This window comes from Mustelus asterias, chromosome 2 (assembly GCF_964213995.1).
Source record: "Mustelus asterias chromosome 2, sMusAst1.hap1.1, whole genome shotgun sequence".
NCBI classification, from domain to species: domain Eukaryota; kingdom Metazoa; phylum Chordata; class Chondrichthyes; order Carcharhiniformes; family Triakidae; genus Mustelus; species Mustelus asterias.
Genome location: NC_135802.1, coordinates 14,847,009 through 14,865,716, shown reverse-complemented (window position 1 = coordinate 14,865,716; position 18,708 = coordinate 14,847,009). Strand labels below are relative to the sequence as shown.

The 18,708-nt window shown below is 47.3% G+C and overlaps 1 protein-coding gene across 1 annotated transcript in view; it reads left to right on the top strand.

Annotated features, from left to right (window-relative positions):
• The window catches only part of scn5lab (sodium channel, voltage gated, type V-like, alpha b), a 197,793-nt gene extending 180,693 nt beyond the window's left edge, over positions 1-17,100 (top strand). Inside the window, exons 24-25 of the mRNA XM_078231635.1 lie at positions 3,605-3,875; positions 12,792-17,100. Coding sequence (XP_078087761.1) covers positions 3,605-3,875; positions 12,792-14,026 — 1,506 coding nt within the window. The 3' untranslated portion in view covers positions 14,027-17,100. The remainder of the gene's footprint in view (positions 1-3,604; positions 3,876-12,791) is intronic.
• The last annotated feature ends 1,608 nt before the right edge of the window (positions 17,101-18,708 follow it).

The window sequence follows — 18,708 nt, the reverse complement described above, 5'->3', positions numbered from 1 at the left end:
GCTAAATTCTCCCTCAGTGTACCCGAACAGGCGCCGGAGTGTGGCGATTAAGGGATTTTCACAGTAAGTCCACTTGTGACACTAAGACATAAACTTTAAACTTTGTGGAGGTATCTCCATAAACTATCCAAGATAACAGTAGGTGGTTGAGCCAACAAAGCATTTATCCTAGCTAGTTCCCCTTAGACTAAGGGACAATTCAGCATGGCCAATCCACCTATTCCCATAATAATTCCCAACAACCCGCCAAGCAGTAAAATCGTCCACAATCATTTCAATATCTCTCCCCATTTTTTCTTGATTTTTACTCTGTCCTACAGTGTAGCAAAAGTTAGTGGGGTGGTGGGGGGAGGGGTGTTGGTGGGGGGGGGGGGGGGGGTATTAACTGCTCTCACCAGTGACTGTCTCTTACTATTTCTTAGCCCCACCCAAATTAATTCCACATCCTGATTTTCCAAGCTGAGATCATTTCCCACAGCTGCCCTTTACTAACAGAGCTTCCCCACCTCCTTTTCCTTTCTTCCTAACCCTCCACAATGTTAAATACTCCTAGACTTTCAGTTGCCAGCCTTGGTCGCCTTGCACCCACATCTTTCTAATGCTATTGAAGGATATCTAATGCTATTCTAATGAAGGATGTGGAAAAGATTGTAAGAGTGCAGAGGAGATTTACAAGGATGTTGCCTGGATTGATTGGCATGCCTTATGAGGATAGGCTGAGGGAGCTCGGTCTTTTCTCCTTGGAGAGACGTAGGATGAGAGGAGACCTAATAGAGGTATATAAGATGTTGAGAGGCATAGATCGGGTAGACTCTCAGAGGCTTTTTCCCAGGGTGGAAATGGCTGCTACGAGAGGACACAGGTTTAAGGTGCTGGGGGGTAGGTACAGGGGAAATGATAGGGGGAAGTTTTTCACACAGAGGGTGGTGGGCGAGTGGAATCGGCTGCCGTCAGTGGTGGTGGAGGCAAACTCAATAGGGTCTTTTAAGAGACTCCTGGATGAGTACATGGGACTTAATAGGATGGAGGGTTATAGGTAGGCCTAAAAGGTAGGGATATGTTCGGCACAACTTGTGGGGCCGAAGGGTCTGTTTTGTGCTGTAGTTTTCTATGTTTCTATGTTCCTTTCCTTTCATTCATCTTGTTACAAATGCTGCATGCAACCCTTAATTCTATCTTTTTATCATTTTTCCTGACTCTGACCATATTTGCTAGTGCACTCTTTTGTTTGTTAGGGGAGGTGATGGCCTTGTGGTATTATTGCTAGGCTATTAATCCAGAAACTCAGCTAATGTTCTGGGGACCTGGGTTCGAATCCCGCCACGGCAGATGGTGGAATTTGAATTCAATCAAAAATGTCTGGAATTAAGAATCTACTGATGACCATGAAACCATTGTCGATTGTCGGAAAAACCCATCTGTCTTTTAGGGAAGGAAATGCAACAGATGCTGGCCAGCTAGTGATGCCCATGTCCCACGAATGAATAAAAAAAAGCTTTGTCCCCTCCAATCATGCTCTGGTTATCATTTCCTGTACCACTACTCTGTACTAATGCTTTGTCTTTTCTCATTAACTTTCTAAATATCCCCTCACATCCCCTCTCCAACTTCTCTCCTAAAGCCTTCTCTCCAAACCTAGTGATGCCACTCACCCAGTACCGACTGGTCCCAGTACGGTCCAGGTGAAGGCTTTCCCAAGGATACAGCTCTCTCTTTCTCAGTAGCCCATGCATTGAAACCCATTTCTCCCACACCAGTCTTTGAGCCATGCATTTAACTCTGCAACTGCTTTACCCTGTGCCAATTTGCTTGTGACTCAGGCAGTAATCCAGAGATTATTACATTGATGGTTCCACTTTTTAATTTAGCCCCTAACTGCTCATACTCCCTCAGCAGAATCTCTTTCTTCGCCCTCCCTATATATTTTTTCATTCATTGGATGTGGGTTTCACTGGCCGGCCCAGCATTTTTGGCCCATTTAACAGTCAACCACATTGCTGTGGGTCTGGAATCAAATGTAGGCCAGACCGGGTAAGGACGGCAGATTTCCTTCCCTAAAGGACATTAGGAACCAGATGGGTTTTTATGACGATCGACAATGGTTTCATGGTCATCAGTAGATTCCAGATTATTACTGAATTCAAATTTCACATTCAGCCGTGGTGGGTTTCGATCCCGGGTCCCCAGAGCAATACCCTGGGTCTCTGGATTACTAGGCCAGTGACAATACCGTTACGCCACTACCTCCCCTGTTGGTATTCCCGTGGAGCATGATAACTGGGTCCTTCCTGTCCCACTCCAAATTCCTCTCCCACCCTGAAGTGATGTCCTGTTGCAGAGTTGAGATCAGGTTTTCCCACAAATAGCTGATAATATTGAGATGGAGAGGGGGAGTCACTCCACTTTTCATAGAATCAGAGAATCCCTACAGTGCAGAAGGAGGCCATTCGGCCCATCAAGTCTGCACTGACCACAATCTCACCCAAGCCCTATTCCCGTAATAATTCTCAAATATTTACCCTGCTAATCCTCCTGACACTAAGGTCAATTTAGCATGGCCAATCAACCTAACCCACACATCTTTGAACTGTGGGAGGGAACCGGAGCACCCGGAGGAAACCCGCGCAGACACAGGGAGAATGTGCAAACTCCGCACAGACAGTGACCCGAGCCGGAATTGAAACCGGGTCCCTGGCGCTGTGAGGGAGGCAGCAGTACAACCCACCATGCCGTCCCTTTTTGAACTCGTTCATCACACTGGTTTCATCCTTGAAAACCTCCTCTGTGTTATCTCCAGGGTCTTCACACCCTTTCTAAAGTGTGCTGCCCACAATTGGTCACCATACACCGACTGAGGTTTATGTTCGGGAGGGGAGGGGATGGGAAGAAATACTGGCGGGAAACATTTTTGCAATACACCTTCTTATTTGTCAAAATGTGCTGAACGGTGGCACAGTGGTTAGCACTGCTGCCTCACAGCGCCAGGGACCAGCATTCAATTCCGGTCTTGGGTGCCTGTCTGTGCAGAGTTTGCATGTTCTCCCCGTGTCTGCGTGGGTTTCCTCCGGGTGCTCCAGTTTCCTCCCACACTCCAAAGGTGTGCAGGTCAGTTGCCAAAAGAGAAAATGCTGGAAAATCTCAGCAGGTCTGGCAGCATCTGTAAGGAGAGAAAAGAGCTGACGTTTCGGGTCCAGATGACCCTTTGTCAAAGCTGCAGGTTACGAGGGCTGGCTGTGCTAAATTGCCCCTTAGTGTACCAAGATGTGCAGGTTAGGGGGATTGGCCATGCTAAATTGCCCCGTAGTGTACCAAGATGTGCAGGTTAGGGGGATTGGCCATGCGAAATTGCCCCTTAGAATCCCAAGATGTGCGAGTTAGGTGGATTGGCCATGCTAAATTGCCCCTTAGTGTACCAAGATGTGTAGGTTAGGGGGATTATCCATGCTATATACATTGGGTTATAGGCCTGAGTGAGATGCTCGGTCAGAGGGTCGCTGCAGACTTGATGGGCCGAATGGCCCTCCTTCTGCACTTGAAGGGATTCCATGAAAACAGAATTTGAGACCAGGCTTCATCTCTTGTTTCTTTCCCCTCCTCTTTCTAGAATAAATTTCAAGGACTAATCTTTGATCTGGTTACAAAGCAAGCCTTTGACATTTTCATCATGATCCTGATTTGCCTCAACATGGTGACGATGATGGTGGAGACCGATGACATGGACGCTAAAACAAAAAGGATACTCTTAATTATCAACATGGTTTTTATCGTGCTCTTCACGGCTGAATCCACTCTCAAGATCATCGCCCTGCGCCAGTACTTCTTCACGATTGGTTGGAACATTTTTGATTTTGTGGTGGTGATCCTGTCTGTTATTGGTAAGTGTGATTGGCGCTCCTGGTTCCCCACTCAGCACTCTGAGCGAGAGGTAAGAACCTGGTGTCACTCTCTTCCTGTGTCTCGATCAGGAACATTTCCCAGCATTCTCATGATGGGTGTTTCAATGGGCAATGATGTAATCAATTGGAAGGGCACATAGCTTTGATGTTGCCAAACATTTCAAACTAATTATTCACAATTAGCCTTTCCTCTTCATTATTCCTTTAAACAAATAAATAAAATTCTAACAGGGTTAGGCAGGGTAGGTTCAGAAAGGATGTTCACAATGGTGGGGGAGTCCAGAACTAGGGGTTCATAAGTTCATAAGTTTATAAGATATAGGAGCAGAATTAGGCCATTCAGCCCATCGAGTCTGTTCCGCCACTTGACTATGGCTGATATGCTCCTCATCCCCATTTTCCTGCCTTTTCCCTATAAACCTTCAACCTATTACCAATTAAAAATCTATCTAACTCCTCAAGTTTACTCACTGTCGTAGTTTGAGGATAAGAAGTAAACCGTTTAGAACTGAGGTGAGGAGAAATTTCTTCACCCAGAGGGTGGTGAATGTGTGGAATTCACTACCACAGAATGCAGTTGGGGCCAAAAGGTTGTGTGATTTCAAGAAGAAATTAGATATAGTTCTTGGGGCTAAAGGGATCAAGGGATATGGGAAGGGGGGATCAGGATATTGTATTTGATGATCAGCCATGATCAGAATGAATGGTGGAGAAGGCTCAAAGGGCCGAATGGCCTCCTCCTGCTTCTAGTTTCTATGTTTCCATGTAAATTCGCTCCCCTTTCCTCAGCTGAACAGCTGGCAATGGCTACACCTCATTCCGGTGCACGGAAGATCACTCCTTCACCATTCCTACTCTCGTTGTACTGAGCGTTAGCGCATGCACACAGTCAGAAGGTCAAACAGGAGCAACAACGTTGTCACAACAGAGCCACAAACCTGTTGCTTCACCAGGATCCATCCCAGTGTTCAGTCTGTTGCGAACACAGGTTAGCGAGGCTGAAACAAGTAAAAAAGTCCACCCTTTATCCAGCTCCTACTTCATAACTCATGTAACCAAGTTACCCCCTGTCCATACCCTCCCAACTTTGATAAAAACCTCAGATGCAGAACCTAATCAAATACCGACCGGAATTACATACGGACAACATCCATGGACACTTTCCATCATGTTAGTGTCCAACAATGCCCCTGGCTATGGTCACCTCCTTGAGGTAAGAGCAGCAGGGACCCGGGTTCGATTCCCGGCTTGGGTCACTGTCTGTGCAGAGTCTGCACATTCTCCCCGTGTCTGGATGGGTTTCCCTCGGGTGCTCCAAATAGTTCTAGATTCCCCCAGGAGAGGAAACGTCTTCTCATAACATCTTAAAAAAAGGAGCAGAATTAGGCCATTCAGCCCATCGAATCTTCTCCGCCATTCAATCATGGCTAAAGAGAACAAAGAAAATTACAGCACAGGAACAGGCCCTTCGGTCCTCCAAGCCTGCACCGACCATGCTGCCCGACTGAACTAAAAACCCCAACTCTTTTGTGGGCCATTTCCCTTTATTCCCATCCTATTCATGTATTTGTCCAGACGCCCCTTAAAAGTCACGATTGCATCTGCTTCCACTGCCTTCCCCGGCAGCGAGTTCCAGGCTGATGAGTTTCTCAACCCCATTCTCCCGCCTTTTCGCCATAACCTTTGATCCCCTGACCAATCAGGAACCTATCTATCTCCGTCTTAAATACACTCAATGACCTGACCTCCACAGCCTTCTGTGGCAATGAATTCTCCCACACTCCAAAGATGAGCCAGTTAGGCTGATTGGCCGTGCTAAATTGACCCTTAGTGACAGGGAGATTAGCAGGGTAAATATGTGCTGTTACAGGGGTAGGGCCTGGGTGGGATTGTGGTCGGTGCAGTCTCGATGGGCTGAATGGCCTCCTTCTGCACTGTAGGGATTCTATGATCTTCTCAGAGAAGGCGAAGATGAGAGAAGTTTAATTGGTCCATTGTATCTTATGCCTCACATCTGCCAAGATCTCACTTATACCTCACAGGTGTCCAGCTGTTTTGTGGGACAGACATCGTGTACAGGACATGCCTCTCATTTCGAATCAACAATCCCGTTAACATACCTTACACTTTCACATATTGATTGCCCTATGCTGCATTTTCTCTTCAGGTTCCCCCCATCCCTCTGTTTATTTTCATATTATTCTATTATATAAAACTGAAATGTCGTTAAGTGCCTGTCTGTACACTCAACTACTCATAGATGAAAGAAAGAAAAATAGCTAAATAGGTCATAAAGCAGTTATGAAGCTTTCTCCACTGATCTGTGCTTGTGGGATAGCTTCCAACACTTGATTACACTCAAGATGAAGTGCAGAGATCTGTTTAGATTTGACCTGCTTCTTCAAAACTTATGAGATGAAGCCCTTGAAGAATATAAAGAACTTAAGAGGGAACTTAAGGAAGGAGTTAGGAGGGCTAAAAGGAGTCTTGAAAAGCCCTTGGCAAGCAGGATTACAGAAAATCCTAAGGCATTTTATACATATGTAAAGAGCAAGAGGGTAGCCAGGGAAGGGGTTGGTCCACTCAAGGATAGTGGAGGGAATCTGTGTATGGAACCAGAGGAAACGGGCGAGATACTAAGTGAATACTTTGCCTCAGTATTCACCAGTATTGATGGATGAGGAGCCTAGGGTAGATATTCTGGGTCATGTCGATATCAAAAAGGAGGAGGTATAGGCATCTTAAAAAGCACTAAGGTAGATAGGTCCCCAGGGCCTGATGGGATCTACCCCAGAATACTGAGGAAGGCAATGGCGGAAATTGCTGGGGCTTTGACAGAAATCTTTGTATCCTCATTGGCTACAGGTGAAGTTCCAGAGGACTGAAGAATAGCCGATGCTGTTCCGTTGTTTAAGAAGGGCAGCAGGGATAATCCCGGAAATTATGTCAGTGATAGGGAAATTATTGGAAAAGATTCTTCGGGACAGGATTTACTCATATTTGGAAACAAATGGACTTATTAATGATAGACAGCATGGTTTTGTAAAGGGGAGGTCGTGCCTCACTAACTTGATCAAATTTTTCGAGGAAGTGATGAAGACGATAGATGAGGGAAAGGCAGTGGATGTTGTATATATGGACTTCACTAAAGCCTTTGGTAAGGTACCTCATGGTAGACCGGTATGAAAGATGAAGTCACACGGGATCAGAGGAGAGTTGGCAAGATGGATACAGAACTGGCTTGGCCATAGAAGACAGACGATAGCAGTAGAAGGGTGCTTTCCTGAGTGGAAGGTTCTGACTAGTGCTATTCTACAGAGATCAGTTCTGGGACCTTTATTGTTCATAAATATATATAAATGATTTGGAGGAAAATGTAGCTGGTCTGATTAGTAAGTTCGCAGATGACACAAAAATTGGTGGAGTTGTGGACAATGAAGAGGATTGTCAGAGAATACAGCAAGATATAGACCGGTTAGAGATTTGGGCAGAGAAACGGCAAATGGAGTTTAATCTGGACAAATGTGAGGTAGTGCATTTTGGAAGGTCCAATGCATGTAGGAATTATACAGTAAATGGAAGTACTCTTAGTCGTATTGATAGGCAGAGAAATCTGGGCATACATGTCCACCAATCACTGAAAGTGGCAACATAGATGGATAGGTAGTCAAGAAAGCATACGGCATGCTTGCTTTCATTGGTCGTGGTAATGAGCATAAAAATTGGCAGGTCATGCTGCAGCTGTACAGAACCTTAGTTAGGCCTCATTTAGAATATTGTGTACCATTCTGGTTGCCGCACTACCAGAAGGATGTGGATGCTTTGGAGAGGGTACAGAAGAGGTTTACCAGGGTGTTGCCTGCTCTTAAGGGTATTAGCTATGAGGAGAGCTTGGATAAACTTATTATGTTCCAACTGGAACAACAGAGGTTGAGAGATAGTCAGATGCTCTTTCCTAGGGTAGAAAAGTCAAGTACTTGGGGACATAGGTTTAAGCTGCGTGGGGAAAAGTTTAGAGGAGGTGTGCGAGGCAAGTTTTTTACACAGAGGGTGATGAATGTCTGGAACTTACTGCCTGGGGAGGTGGTGGGAACAGGTACGATAGTGGCATTTAAGCCGCAACTTGATGAATACATGAATAGGATGGGAATGGAAGGATACAGACTCCGTAAGTGCGTACGGTTTTAGTTTAGGCAGACATCATGATCGGCGCAGGCGTGAAGTGTGGAAAGGCCTGTTCCTGTACTTTTCTTTGTTCTTCGTTCTTTGAGATCAATTTAAATCAGCAAGGGATGTAGGAACTGGAGGAGGCCATTCTGCCCGTTGCGTCTCATTGACCAGTCTGTTAGATCATGGCTGATCGAAGTGTAAGGCTCACAGGGACGACACAGTGGCATAGTGGTTAGCACTGCCCCCTCACTGTGCCAGGGACCCGGTTTCAATTCCCGGCTTGGGTCGCTGTCTGTGCAGAGTTTGCACGTTCTCCCCATGTCTGCATGGGTTTCCTCCGGGTGCTCCAATTTCTTCCCACAGTTCGAAAGATGTGCTGGTTAGGTGCATTGGCCATGCTAACTTCTTCCTCAATACCGAACAGGCGCCGGAGTGTGGCGACTAGGGGATTTTCACAGTCACTTCATTACAGTGTTAATGTAAGCCTATTGGGTTACAGTAAAAGTATTGTTTCCTGCGTGCTATACAGACAAAGCATACTGTTCATAGAGAAGGAAAGGTGACAGTGCAAAATGTAGTGTTACAGTCATAGCTAGCATGTAGAGAAAGATCAACTTAATGCGAGGTAGGTCCATTCAAAAGTCTGATGGCAGCAGGGAAGAAGCTGTTCTTGAGTCGGTTGTTACGTGACCTCAGACTTTTGTGTCTTTATCCCGATGGAAGAAGGTGGAAGAGAGAATGTCCAGGGTGCGTGGGGTCCTTAATTATGCTGGCTGCTTTGCCGGGGCAACGAGAAGTGTAGACAGAGTCAATGGATGGGAGGCTGGTTTGCATGTTGGATTGGGCTACATTCACGACCTTTTGTAGTTCCTTGCGGTCTTGGGCAGAGCAGGAGCCATACCAAGCTCTGGTACAACCAGAAAGAATGCTTTCTATGGTGCATCTGTAAAAGTTGATGGGAGTCGTAGCTGACATACCAAACGTCCAATTCAGTTACTGTGACAATCTCCCAGTCAACACACTCTGGCCAATGCACCTAGCCAGCATATCTTCCCGGACTGTGGGAGGAAACCGGAGCACCGGGAGGAAACCCACACAGACACGGGGAGAACGTGCAGAGTCCAAACAGACAGTCCAAACCTGCCCATCCAATTCAATATCCTGATCTCACCTTCCTCCCATATTCCTTGATCCCTTTAGCCCCAAGTGGAAGATTGTTGTCTTGCCATGACCGCTTCCAGACTCCTCCTGAACTGGAACTCATCTTGAAGTCAGGATCGTGACCTGCTTGGGAGACTCAGCCCCAGGAATCATATGGGGCGGCACGGTGGCACAGTGGTTAGCACTGCTGCCTCACAGCGCCAGGGACCTGGGTTCGATTCCCGGCTTGGGTCACTGTCTGTGTTGAGTTTACACCTTCTCCCCATGTCTGCGTGGGTTTCCTTCCACAGTCTGAAAGAAGTGCTGGTTAGGTGCATTGGCCATGCTAAATTCTTCCTCAGTGTACCCACTGAGTGTGGACGACTAGGGGATTTTCACAGTAACTTCATTACAGTGTTAATGTAAGAATACTTGTGACTAATAAATAAATGTTAAACTTTACATTAGATTTCTCTCTGAACTTTCTAGCTTGGTGCTATCTAAGGCCCGTCCCCAAACCCCACAACCCACCACCACCACCACCAAGCAGTCAAGCAGCAAGGGAGCATTTGGACTAATGTTTTAGTGGTGGTTTATAGAGACAGGATTCATCAAAAACAACTGTATAGCCAAGGTAGCACTGGCACTGAGATGCGTCATGCACAGTTAATGGATTGGATAAGGCAAAGAGGAATGTTAGCTAGCAGAAGATTAATTGTCGCTTGATCTCTACACCATCCAAATTATTTTTTTTAATAACACATTAAGCTTGCCTTTCAGACCCCATAAATTTAAAAGGTTCCCCCGTCTGTGTCATACTTCGGGATCGAGGGGCACTTGAAAATCATCACAATTAACATTGGTCAGATAAAAAAGCATTCATGGCAAAACTTCAAACATAACTTCACAGCAAAGCAGCAGTGGAGAGCAATTGAATGCTGAAGGCACTGAACCCTTTTAGCACCAGGGAATGAAACACTGGCAGATAAAAGGGATTGTGTGGAGGAGAGAGTTTAAAAACACAATCACTGGGTGCTGGCCGCAGGTACAGAGCATTCCACTGAGATGAAGGGCTTTGACATCTGAGGACATCTCGTTTTGATCCCATTACACACCAAATAAAAATCATAACTGGAACTTATGAATATATCTCTCTCTCTCTGAGGCTGGGAGTCCCTCATTATACAGGAACTGAGACTGTGACAGATATTGGACAAAGTAGAACTTGGTTCTGGAGAAATCGACTTTAATTATGTTTCTGAGACCTGGGTTTGCTTTGAGTCCGGCCCAGGTTGATGAGATGACGTTTTCCTTCATCGCAAACACTCAAATGGAGGAAACGAGCTACGTTTGGGGTCTTTATCTTGCTCGTGCCAATTTCCCCAGCGTTGGTTTCCACCGCCTTGTCTCAGGTCATAAGCCCATCAGATTATAGGAAAGAATTAGGCCATTCGGCCCATTTGATGTTGGCTCTTATCAGTCGGATTCTGGTGCAGTCCAATGACATTAATGCCACTGAAACCGCTCCTCCTTTCTGCCACTTTTCATCCTGTAAGTAGCTGCTCTTTGACCAAGCACCTGTCCAAATATCTCACTCAGTGTCGAATCTTCACTGGAATCCTACCACCCCGCCCGCCACGGGAATTGGTGCGGGCGAGGGGCGGACAATGGGAATGTCCACTGACCTCAGAGGGGGTTTTCCAGCCTCAGGTCGAGCAAGGCCATAAAATCCCTTTGCTTGTCTGATTTGATGGTGGCACAGTGGCACAGTGGTTAGCGCTGCTGCCTCACAGCGCCAGGGACCAGGGTTCAATTCCCTGCTTGGGTCACTGTCTGTGCGGTCTCAACTGCCCTCTGAAATGGCCCAGCAAGCCACTTAGTTCAAGGGTAACTAGGGATGGGCAATAAATGCTGAACATCCAGCGATGCCCATGTCCTACGAATTAATAAAAAAACTCCACATTAAATTTCATCGGCCACCAGCCTGTTCTCTCCATCAGCCTTCTTATGGTCTCTTGAATCTACCACTATCCTTTTTATTTAATTCATTCATGGGACATGAGCATCTCTGACTGGCCGGCATTTATTGCCCATCCCTATTGCAAGTCAACCACATTGTTGTGGCTCTGTAGCCACATGTAGGCCAGACCAGGTAAGGACAGCAGATTTCCTTCCCTAAAAGACATTAGTGAACCAGATGGGTTTTTCCAACAATGGTTTCATGGTCATCAGTAGATTCTTAATTCCAGATACTTTTTATTGAATTCAAATTCCACCGTCTGCCATGGCGGGATTCGAACCCGGGTCCCCAGAACATTAGCTGAGTTTCTGGATTAATAGTCCTGCGATAATACCGCTAGGCCATCGCCTCCCCAAGCCACAATGGTTTCATGGTCACCGTTACTGAAACGAGCTTGTTTAATTACGGATTTCATAACTGAATTTAAATTCCACCAGCTGCCGTGGTGGGAATTGAACCCGTGTCCCCAGAGCATTTCCACTCCATCTGACGAAGGAACAGCGCTCCGAAAGCTTATGGTATTTGCTACCAAATAAACCTGTTGGACTTTAACCTGGTGTTGTGAGACTTCTTACTGTGTTCACCCCAGTCCAATGCCGGCATCTGCACACCCAGAGCATTAGCCAGGGATTACTAGTCAGGTGACCGTTACCACTATACCACCCTCCACATCTCTCCACCACCTCGTTGCATTCCCTTTTTCGCAACAATGACTGTACTTCCGTAAAGAAATAATGCCACCTGGATCTTATTGAAACTTACAACATCGCCTGTTCCTCACATCACTGCAAATTTTGAAATTATGCACCCAAGTCTCAGTCATGAAGCTAGATCAAGAAAAGTACTGTCCTGGACAACCTCACAATATATCCATCTGGTTCACTAATGTCCTTTAGGGAAGGAAATCTACCGTCCTTACCTGGTCTGCCCTACATGTGACTCCAGAGCCATAGCAACGTGGTTGACTTTCAACGGAAACTAGGGATGGGCAATAAATGCTGGCCAGCCAGCGACGCCCATGTCCCATGAATGAGTAAACAAAGAATTGCCTTGGAGTGCTTTGTAAGTACTCCCAATGCGAGATGTTGTGTATAATTGAGGACTCTGGGTCTGTACTCATTGGAGCTTACAAGGATGACGGGGGATCTTACTGAAACTTACAGGATACTGTGAGGCCTGGATAGAGTGGACATGGAGAGGATGTTTCCACTCATAATAAAAACTAGCACAACCTCAGGTTAAAGGGACGATCCTTTAAAACAGAGATGAGGAGGAATTTCTTCAGCCAGAGTGTGGCGAATCTGTAGAACTCTGCCGCAGAAGGCTGTGGAGGCCAGGTCATTGAGTGTCTATAAGACAGAGATAGATAGGTTCTTGATTAATAAGGGGACCAGGGGTTATGGGGAAAAGGCAGGAGAATGGGGATGAGAAAAATATCAGCCATGATTAATTGGCGGAGCAGACTCGATGGGCCGAGTGGCCTAATTCTGCTCCTATGCCTTATGGTTTTATAATCTCATGAAAGATATTTGTGTTTACACTCGGATTTTCCTTTCTCTCTGCAGGCATTGTACTGTCCGATGTCATTGAAAAATACTTTGTATCGCCCACCCTCTTCCGAGTCATTCGGCTGGCTCGCATTGGGAGGATACTGCGTCTGATTAGAGGGGCAAAGGGAATAAGGACATTGCTCTTTGCCCTGATGATGTCGCTTCCTGCCCTGTTCAACATTGGCCTCCTCTTGCTCCTGGTCATGTTTATCTACGCCATTTTTGGGATGGCAAACTTTGCCTACGTGAAGCAGGAAGACGGCATCGATGATATGTTCAACTTCCAGACGTTTGGCAACAGCATGATCTGCCTGTTCCAGATCACCACCTCGGCTGGGTGGGACGGCCTGCTCAGTCCCATCCTCAACTCCAACAGCCCAGACTGCGACCCCAAGAAGGAAAATCCCGGCACCAATTTCAAAGGGAACTGCGGCAACCAGTCGGTGGGGATTGCCTTCTTTGTCAGTTACATCATCATCTCGTTTCTGATCGTGGTCAACATGTACATTGCCATCATCCTGGAGAACTTCAGCGTGGCCACCGAGGAAAGCTCGGAGCCTCTCAGCGAGGACGACTTTGAGATGTTCTACGAGGTGTGGGAGAAGTTTGACTCCCAGGCAACGCAGTTCATCGAGTACAAGGCCCTCTCGGACTTTGCGAATGCTCTGAAGGAGCCCCTCCGCGTAGCAAAGCCGAACAAAATCAAGCTGATCGCGATGGACCTGCCCATGGTCAGCGGGGACAGGATTCACTGCCTAGACATCCTCTTTGCCTTCACCAAACGGGTGCTGGGAGAGTCAGGGGAGATGGACGCACTCAAGCTGCAGATGGAGGAGAAGTTCATGGCAGCCAACCCCTCTAAGATCTCCTACGAGCCCATCACAACCACCCTGAGGCGGAAACAGGAAGACGTATCCGTCGTCATCATCCAGCGGGCCTTCAGGAGGCATTTGCTGCGCCGCTCCTTGAAGCACGCCTCCTTCATGTATCGCCACCGCGCCAGTGACGTGAACATCGTGGTGGAAGAGGCGCCGGAGAAAGAAGGGCTCATCGCGACGATGATCAATGAGCATTTTGGTCCCCAGTTGGAGAGATCAGAGACAATGTCCTCCTTGTCATCTCCTCCGTCTTACAACACCGTCACCGGGACCGCCAGCGAAAGTATCGAAGTGAAACTCGTTGACCCGGAAACCGACAGCCAACTGGACTCGAAGAAAGGTCTTGACAAAGATAGAGAGTCCTTAGTGTAAAAAAAAAAGAACTTTAAGATGTCTTCTTTACACAGAAAAAAAATAAATGCAAAGTCAATCCTGTTGTACCTTTAGATTCAGACAATAAGAAACTGAAAAAGACTTGTTTTTGCTTCACTTCTTCAGCAACGGTTCAGAGCACACGACATGACTGTACCTTGGACAGTGGTTCTGACTGCTTTAGCTTCAAGCTTTATACTAAAAAGACTGCAGAAAGCTGTGGCAGTAACATTGACAATACTGATACTATACGAGGCTGGGAGCAAAAAAAAATCAAGCTACGGGATTATCATTAATCACAATTACGCGATACTGATTGATTGTATGCATTTATTTGAAAGTTCATTATAATGGTGTGTCTCTTCCTGGTTATATATGATCTCGCATTAACAATTATCACGACTTCAGTAGAAAATGTAACACTTTCATAAATTTACTATAATATCTAATATTTTTCTATTCAAGCATGTAATTATCTGATTTAGCAGCGGACCTGTGAACCTCCTGCCGCTAGTCACCTCAGTCGCCCACTGAAATCACCAACTTGATTCAACGGCTGCCTGGATGTACCTTCTGTCTCGGCCCAAGCGACCAAAGTCGTTCGCAGCAATACCCGGTGTCGCCCGCGCCGAGGACCACGAGCCATTTGGGGTTGCCCGCGCACGAGCGGCACGTAGACCAAAGGCTCAGCTGCGCCCCCCGCAGGGCGGCCCGACAATTGTGCCGCGCTGGCTGCAGACGATCTCCGGCTGGGGGAGTGAGGTGGGGTTGGCGGGGTTGGCGGGGTGACATGATCCCCTGGGCTCGCAGGCAGCCGCGATCTTCTGGCCCCGCGGGCCGCCGTGGACGGAGATTTGGCTGAGCGCCAAATTCTCCATTCACGCTGGCAACACCGGTGGGTTGTGAATTCCAGCCGTAATAACAGGAGAATTCCAGCCGTAATAACAGCACAGACCTCATCCCACCCTCCCGGGGAATGTTCAGAGTGAGGGGTGTCTGTTCAGAGTGAGGTGGGGGGGTCTGTTCAGAGTGAGGGGGGGTCTGTTCAGAGTGAGGGGGTGCAGAGTACTGGCGGCAGGGGAGATGGTGGGGGTGTGAGAAAGAAAGGCGGGAGAGAGTGAATGACACAGGAGGGAAAATACAAGGATGGGTGGGGTCGTTCTTCCACTCACCGACTGCTACATTTAAGAAGAGTTAACCAAAAACGATATTTGGAAAGTACATTTGACTTGTATCGCTAGGGTAGAACGGTAGTAATGCAAGAATTTTTAAGTTATTCCATAAGAATGTTTATTTGTTTTCTCTGTGGATTGGAAACAACCGACTTGTTGGGAAGAGCAGACTTACTCACATGCTGCCTTGAGGAATTCTAAGTGTGATTCATCGTGGTGAGAAGACCTAGTGGCGTCACAGAAAAAGGACTTGGTCTCGACTTCTTTGTCCCATTCCCCCGCCATGGAAGAGACCCTTTCGATTGTCTCACTTACCTTCTGTTTTATTCATTATTATGCAATCCCGACGTACTATCTGGATGGATCTTTCAACACATTTAGGAATGTGTCACATTTTGAGAGGTAGTGTGTCTACTTTACCTCCGACAGGATTGAGCCCATTCCTTCGGCTTTCCAGAGTGACCCAGACCACTGTTTTCCAGCCAGCTGGCTCTGTGGCAGCCTCTCGCCCACGCTGGCTGCCCTGAGGGCAGGTGAGGGACGTGGGAGATGGGGGAGGGGGTGGTTGGGGTCATTTGCATTGACCCGTCTGAGGGGATCAGATTGCCCGTAGATCAAAGCCAGTCAGAGCAGAAACAGAGGACGTGCATTTTTATAGCACCTTTCCCATCCTCAGAATGTCCCCAAAGTGCTCCAACATCCGAGGTGCAGTCACGCAACAGCCAGTTTGTGCGCAGCAAGCTCTGTGCGAGAATGGCCTTCTTGTTTCTCTAAGTGATGTTGTTCGGTGGGGGGGGGTAATTATTAACTGGAACACTGAGGAGGATGTTCTGCACTAATATGGCCATGGGGGGTCTCGCACGACCTTTGAGAAGTCAAACAGGGCTTGCGTTCACATCCAGTCTGGAAGATGTCACCTCAGACAGTGCAGCACAGCAGCACAGTGGTTAACACTGCACCTCACAGCGCCAGGGACCCAGGTTCAATTCCAGGTCACTGTCTGTGCGGAGTCTGCACATTCTCCCCGTGTCTGGGTGGGTTTCCTCCGGGTGCTCCGGTTTCCTCCCACAGTCCAAAGATGTGCAGGTTGGGTTGATTGGCCATGCTAAATTAACCATAGTGTCAGGGGGATCAACAGGGTAAATATGTGGGGTTACGGGAATAGGGCGGTGTGGGGTTCTGGTCGATGCAGACTTGATGGGCCGAATGGCCTCCTTCCGCACTGTAGAGATTCTATTAAATCCCCCCCCAGCGGGGTCAGCATCGCTCGTGCGTGCAGGTCTCTGGAATGGGGTGTGAACCCATGACTGTCTGGCTCTGAGGCAAGCGTGCCACCAACTAATTGGACTAGATGTAACCCAAGCCAATGATCCAATCCTGTCAGTTCCTTAGCGGATGTTTAATTTTTGTTAAACCCCTTCTCCCACTAGGCCCAGCGCCCGCCGCCCCCCCCACCCCCTGCGCTGTTGGAGAAGAATGTTTATGAGGAGTCTTGCGAACATCCCCTGATGAAGTTGATCTTAACTGGGCCATTTCCCCTTTGAATATTGGTGAAGTCGGTTACTGTGTATTTTAAGATGTTGCTGAGTGGAGGATTGGAGTTTTCTATGAAGGGGGCTGGGGTAGGGGGGGGGGGGCTCTAAGCAAATTACCTCAGGCCCAGCTCTCCTGATTGGGTTCACACAGAGCAAAGAAGAACCGTTCGAGATTAATAAGTAATGTCGGTCAAATATACAACTCGTTCCTTCGTGAGTAACCGCTTGCTGTGATCCTAGCTTCCCAAACCTCTCCCTTCTTCCCATTCCTGGGATTTAATTTGATTTCTTGTTTGTGTTTCTGGAAACAATATTTAGAGTTTGACAACATGTGTGTTCTTCAATAAAAGTGTGATGTTTGAGCTCCCTCCTGCCTCAGCTTCAATCTTTATCCTTTGTGTTATAACTTGTTCAGATGCACCACAGCTTCCTACATCCTACGGGCTGCATTGTTTGGCCCCGTCACGCATGAGGGAGGGGGAAGGAAACTATTACGAGCCATTCAAAAGTGGCACAGTGGTCAGCACTGCTGCCTCACACCGCCAGAGACCCGGGTTCATTTGATTTGATTTGATTTATTATTGTCACATCTATTAGTATACAGTAAGAAGCCTCACAACACCAAGTTAAAGTCCAACAGGTTTATTTGGAATCACGAGCTTTTGGAGCGCTGCTCCTTCATCAGGTGAGATGAGGTTAGATCACAAACGCGGCATTTGTCTACATATTTGTCTATATGTGCCGTGTTTGTGAACTAACCTCTACTCACCTGATGAAGGGGCAGCGCTCCGAAAGCTCGTGATTCCAAATAAACCTGTTGGACTTTAACCTGGTGTTGTGAGACTACTTACTGTGCCCACCCCAGTCCAACGCCAGCATCGCCACCTCATGGTTAGTGTACAGTGAAAAGTATTGTTTCTTGCGCACTATACAGACAAAGCATACCGTTCATAGAGAAGGAAACAAGAGAGTGCAGAATGTAGTGTTACAGTCATCGCTAGGGTGTAGAGAAAGATCAACTTAGTGCGAGGTAGGTCCATTCAAAAGTCTGAAGGCAGCAGGGAAGAAGCTGTCCTTGAGTCGGTTGGTACGTGATCTCAGACTCTTGTATCTTTTTCCCGACAGAAAAAAGTGGAAGAGCTCAGGTGAGATTTTATGGCCTCGCTCCTCCCAAAACTGTAAAATCTTGCCCAAGGTCAACAGATCTTTCCATGCTCTGCCCCTCGGCCATACCAATTACCGTGGTGGGTGGGGTGATAAAATTCCGGTCAGTATGTCCGGGGTGTGCGGGGTCCTTGATTATGCTGGCTGCTTTTCCGAGGCAGCGGGAAGTGTAGACAGAGTCAATGGATGGGAGGCTGGTTTGCGTGATGGATTGGGCTACATTCACGACCCTTTGTAGTTCCTTGCGGTCTTGGGCAGAGCAGGAGCCAGACCAAGCTGTGATACAACTAGAAAGAATGCTTTCTATGGTGCATCTGTAAAATGTGGTGAGAGTCCTAGAGGACATGCTGAACTTCCTTAGTCTTCTGAGAAAGTAAAGGTGTTGATGGGCTTTCTTAACTATAGTGTCAGCATGGGGGGACCAGGACAGGTTATTGGTGATCTGGACACCTAGGAAGGTAAAGCTCTCGATCATTCCCACTTCATCCACGTTGATGTAGACAGGGGCATGTTCTCCTTTAAACTTCCTGAACTCGATGACTTATCGCCTTTGTTTTATTGACATTGAGGGAGAGATTATTGTCATTACACCAGTTCACCAGATTCTCTCTCTCTTTCCTGTACTCTGTCTCGTCATTGTTTGAGATCCGACCCACTATGGTGGTGTCGTCAGCAAACTTGAAAATCGAGTTGGAGGGGAATTTGGCTGCACAGTCATGGGTGTATAAGGAGTATAGTAGGGGGCTGAGAACACAGCCTTGTGGGGCACCGGGGAGTCTAGGATCCAGTCGCAGAGGGAGGTGCCGAGCCC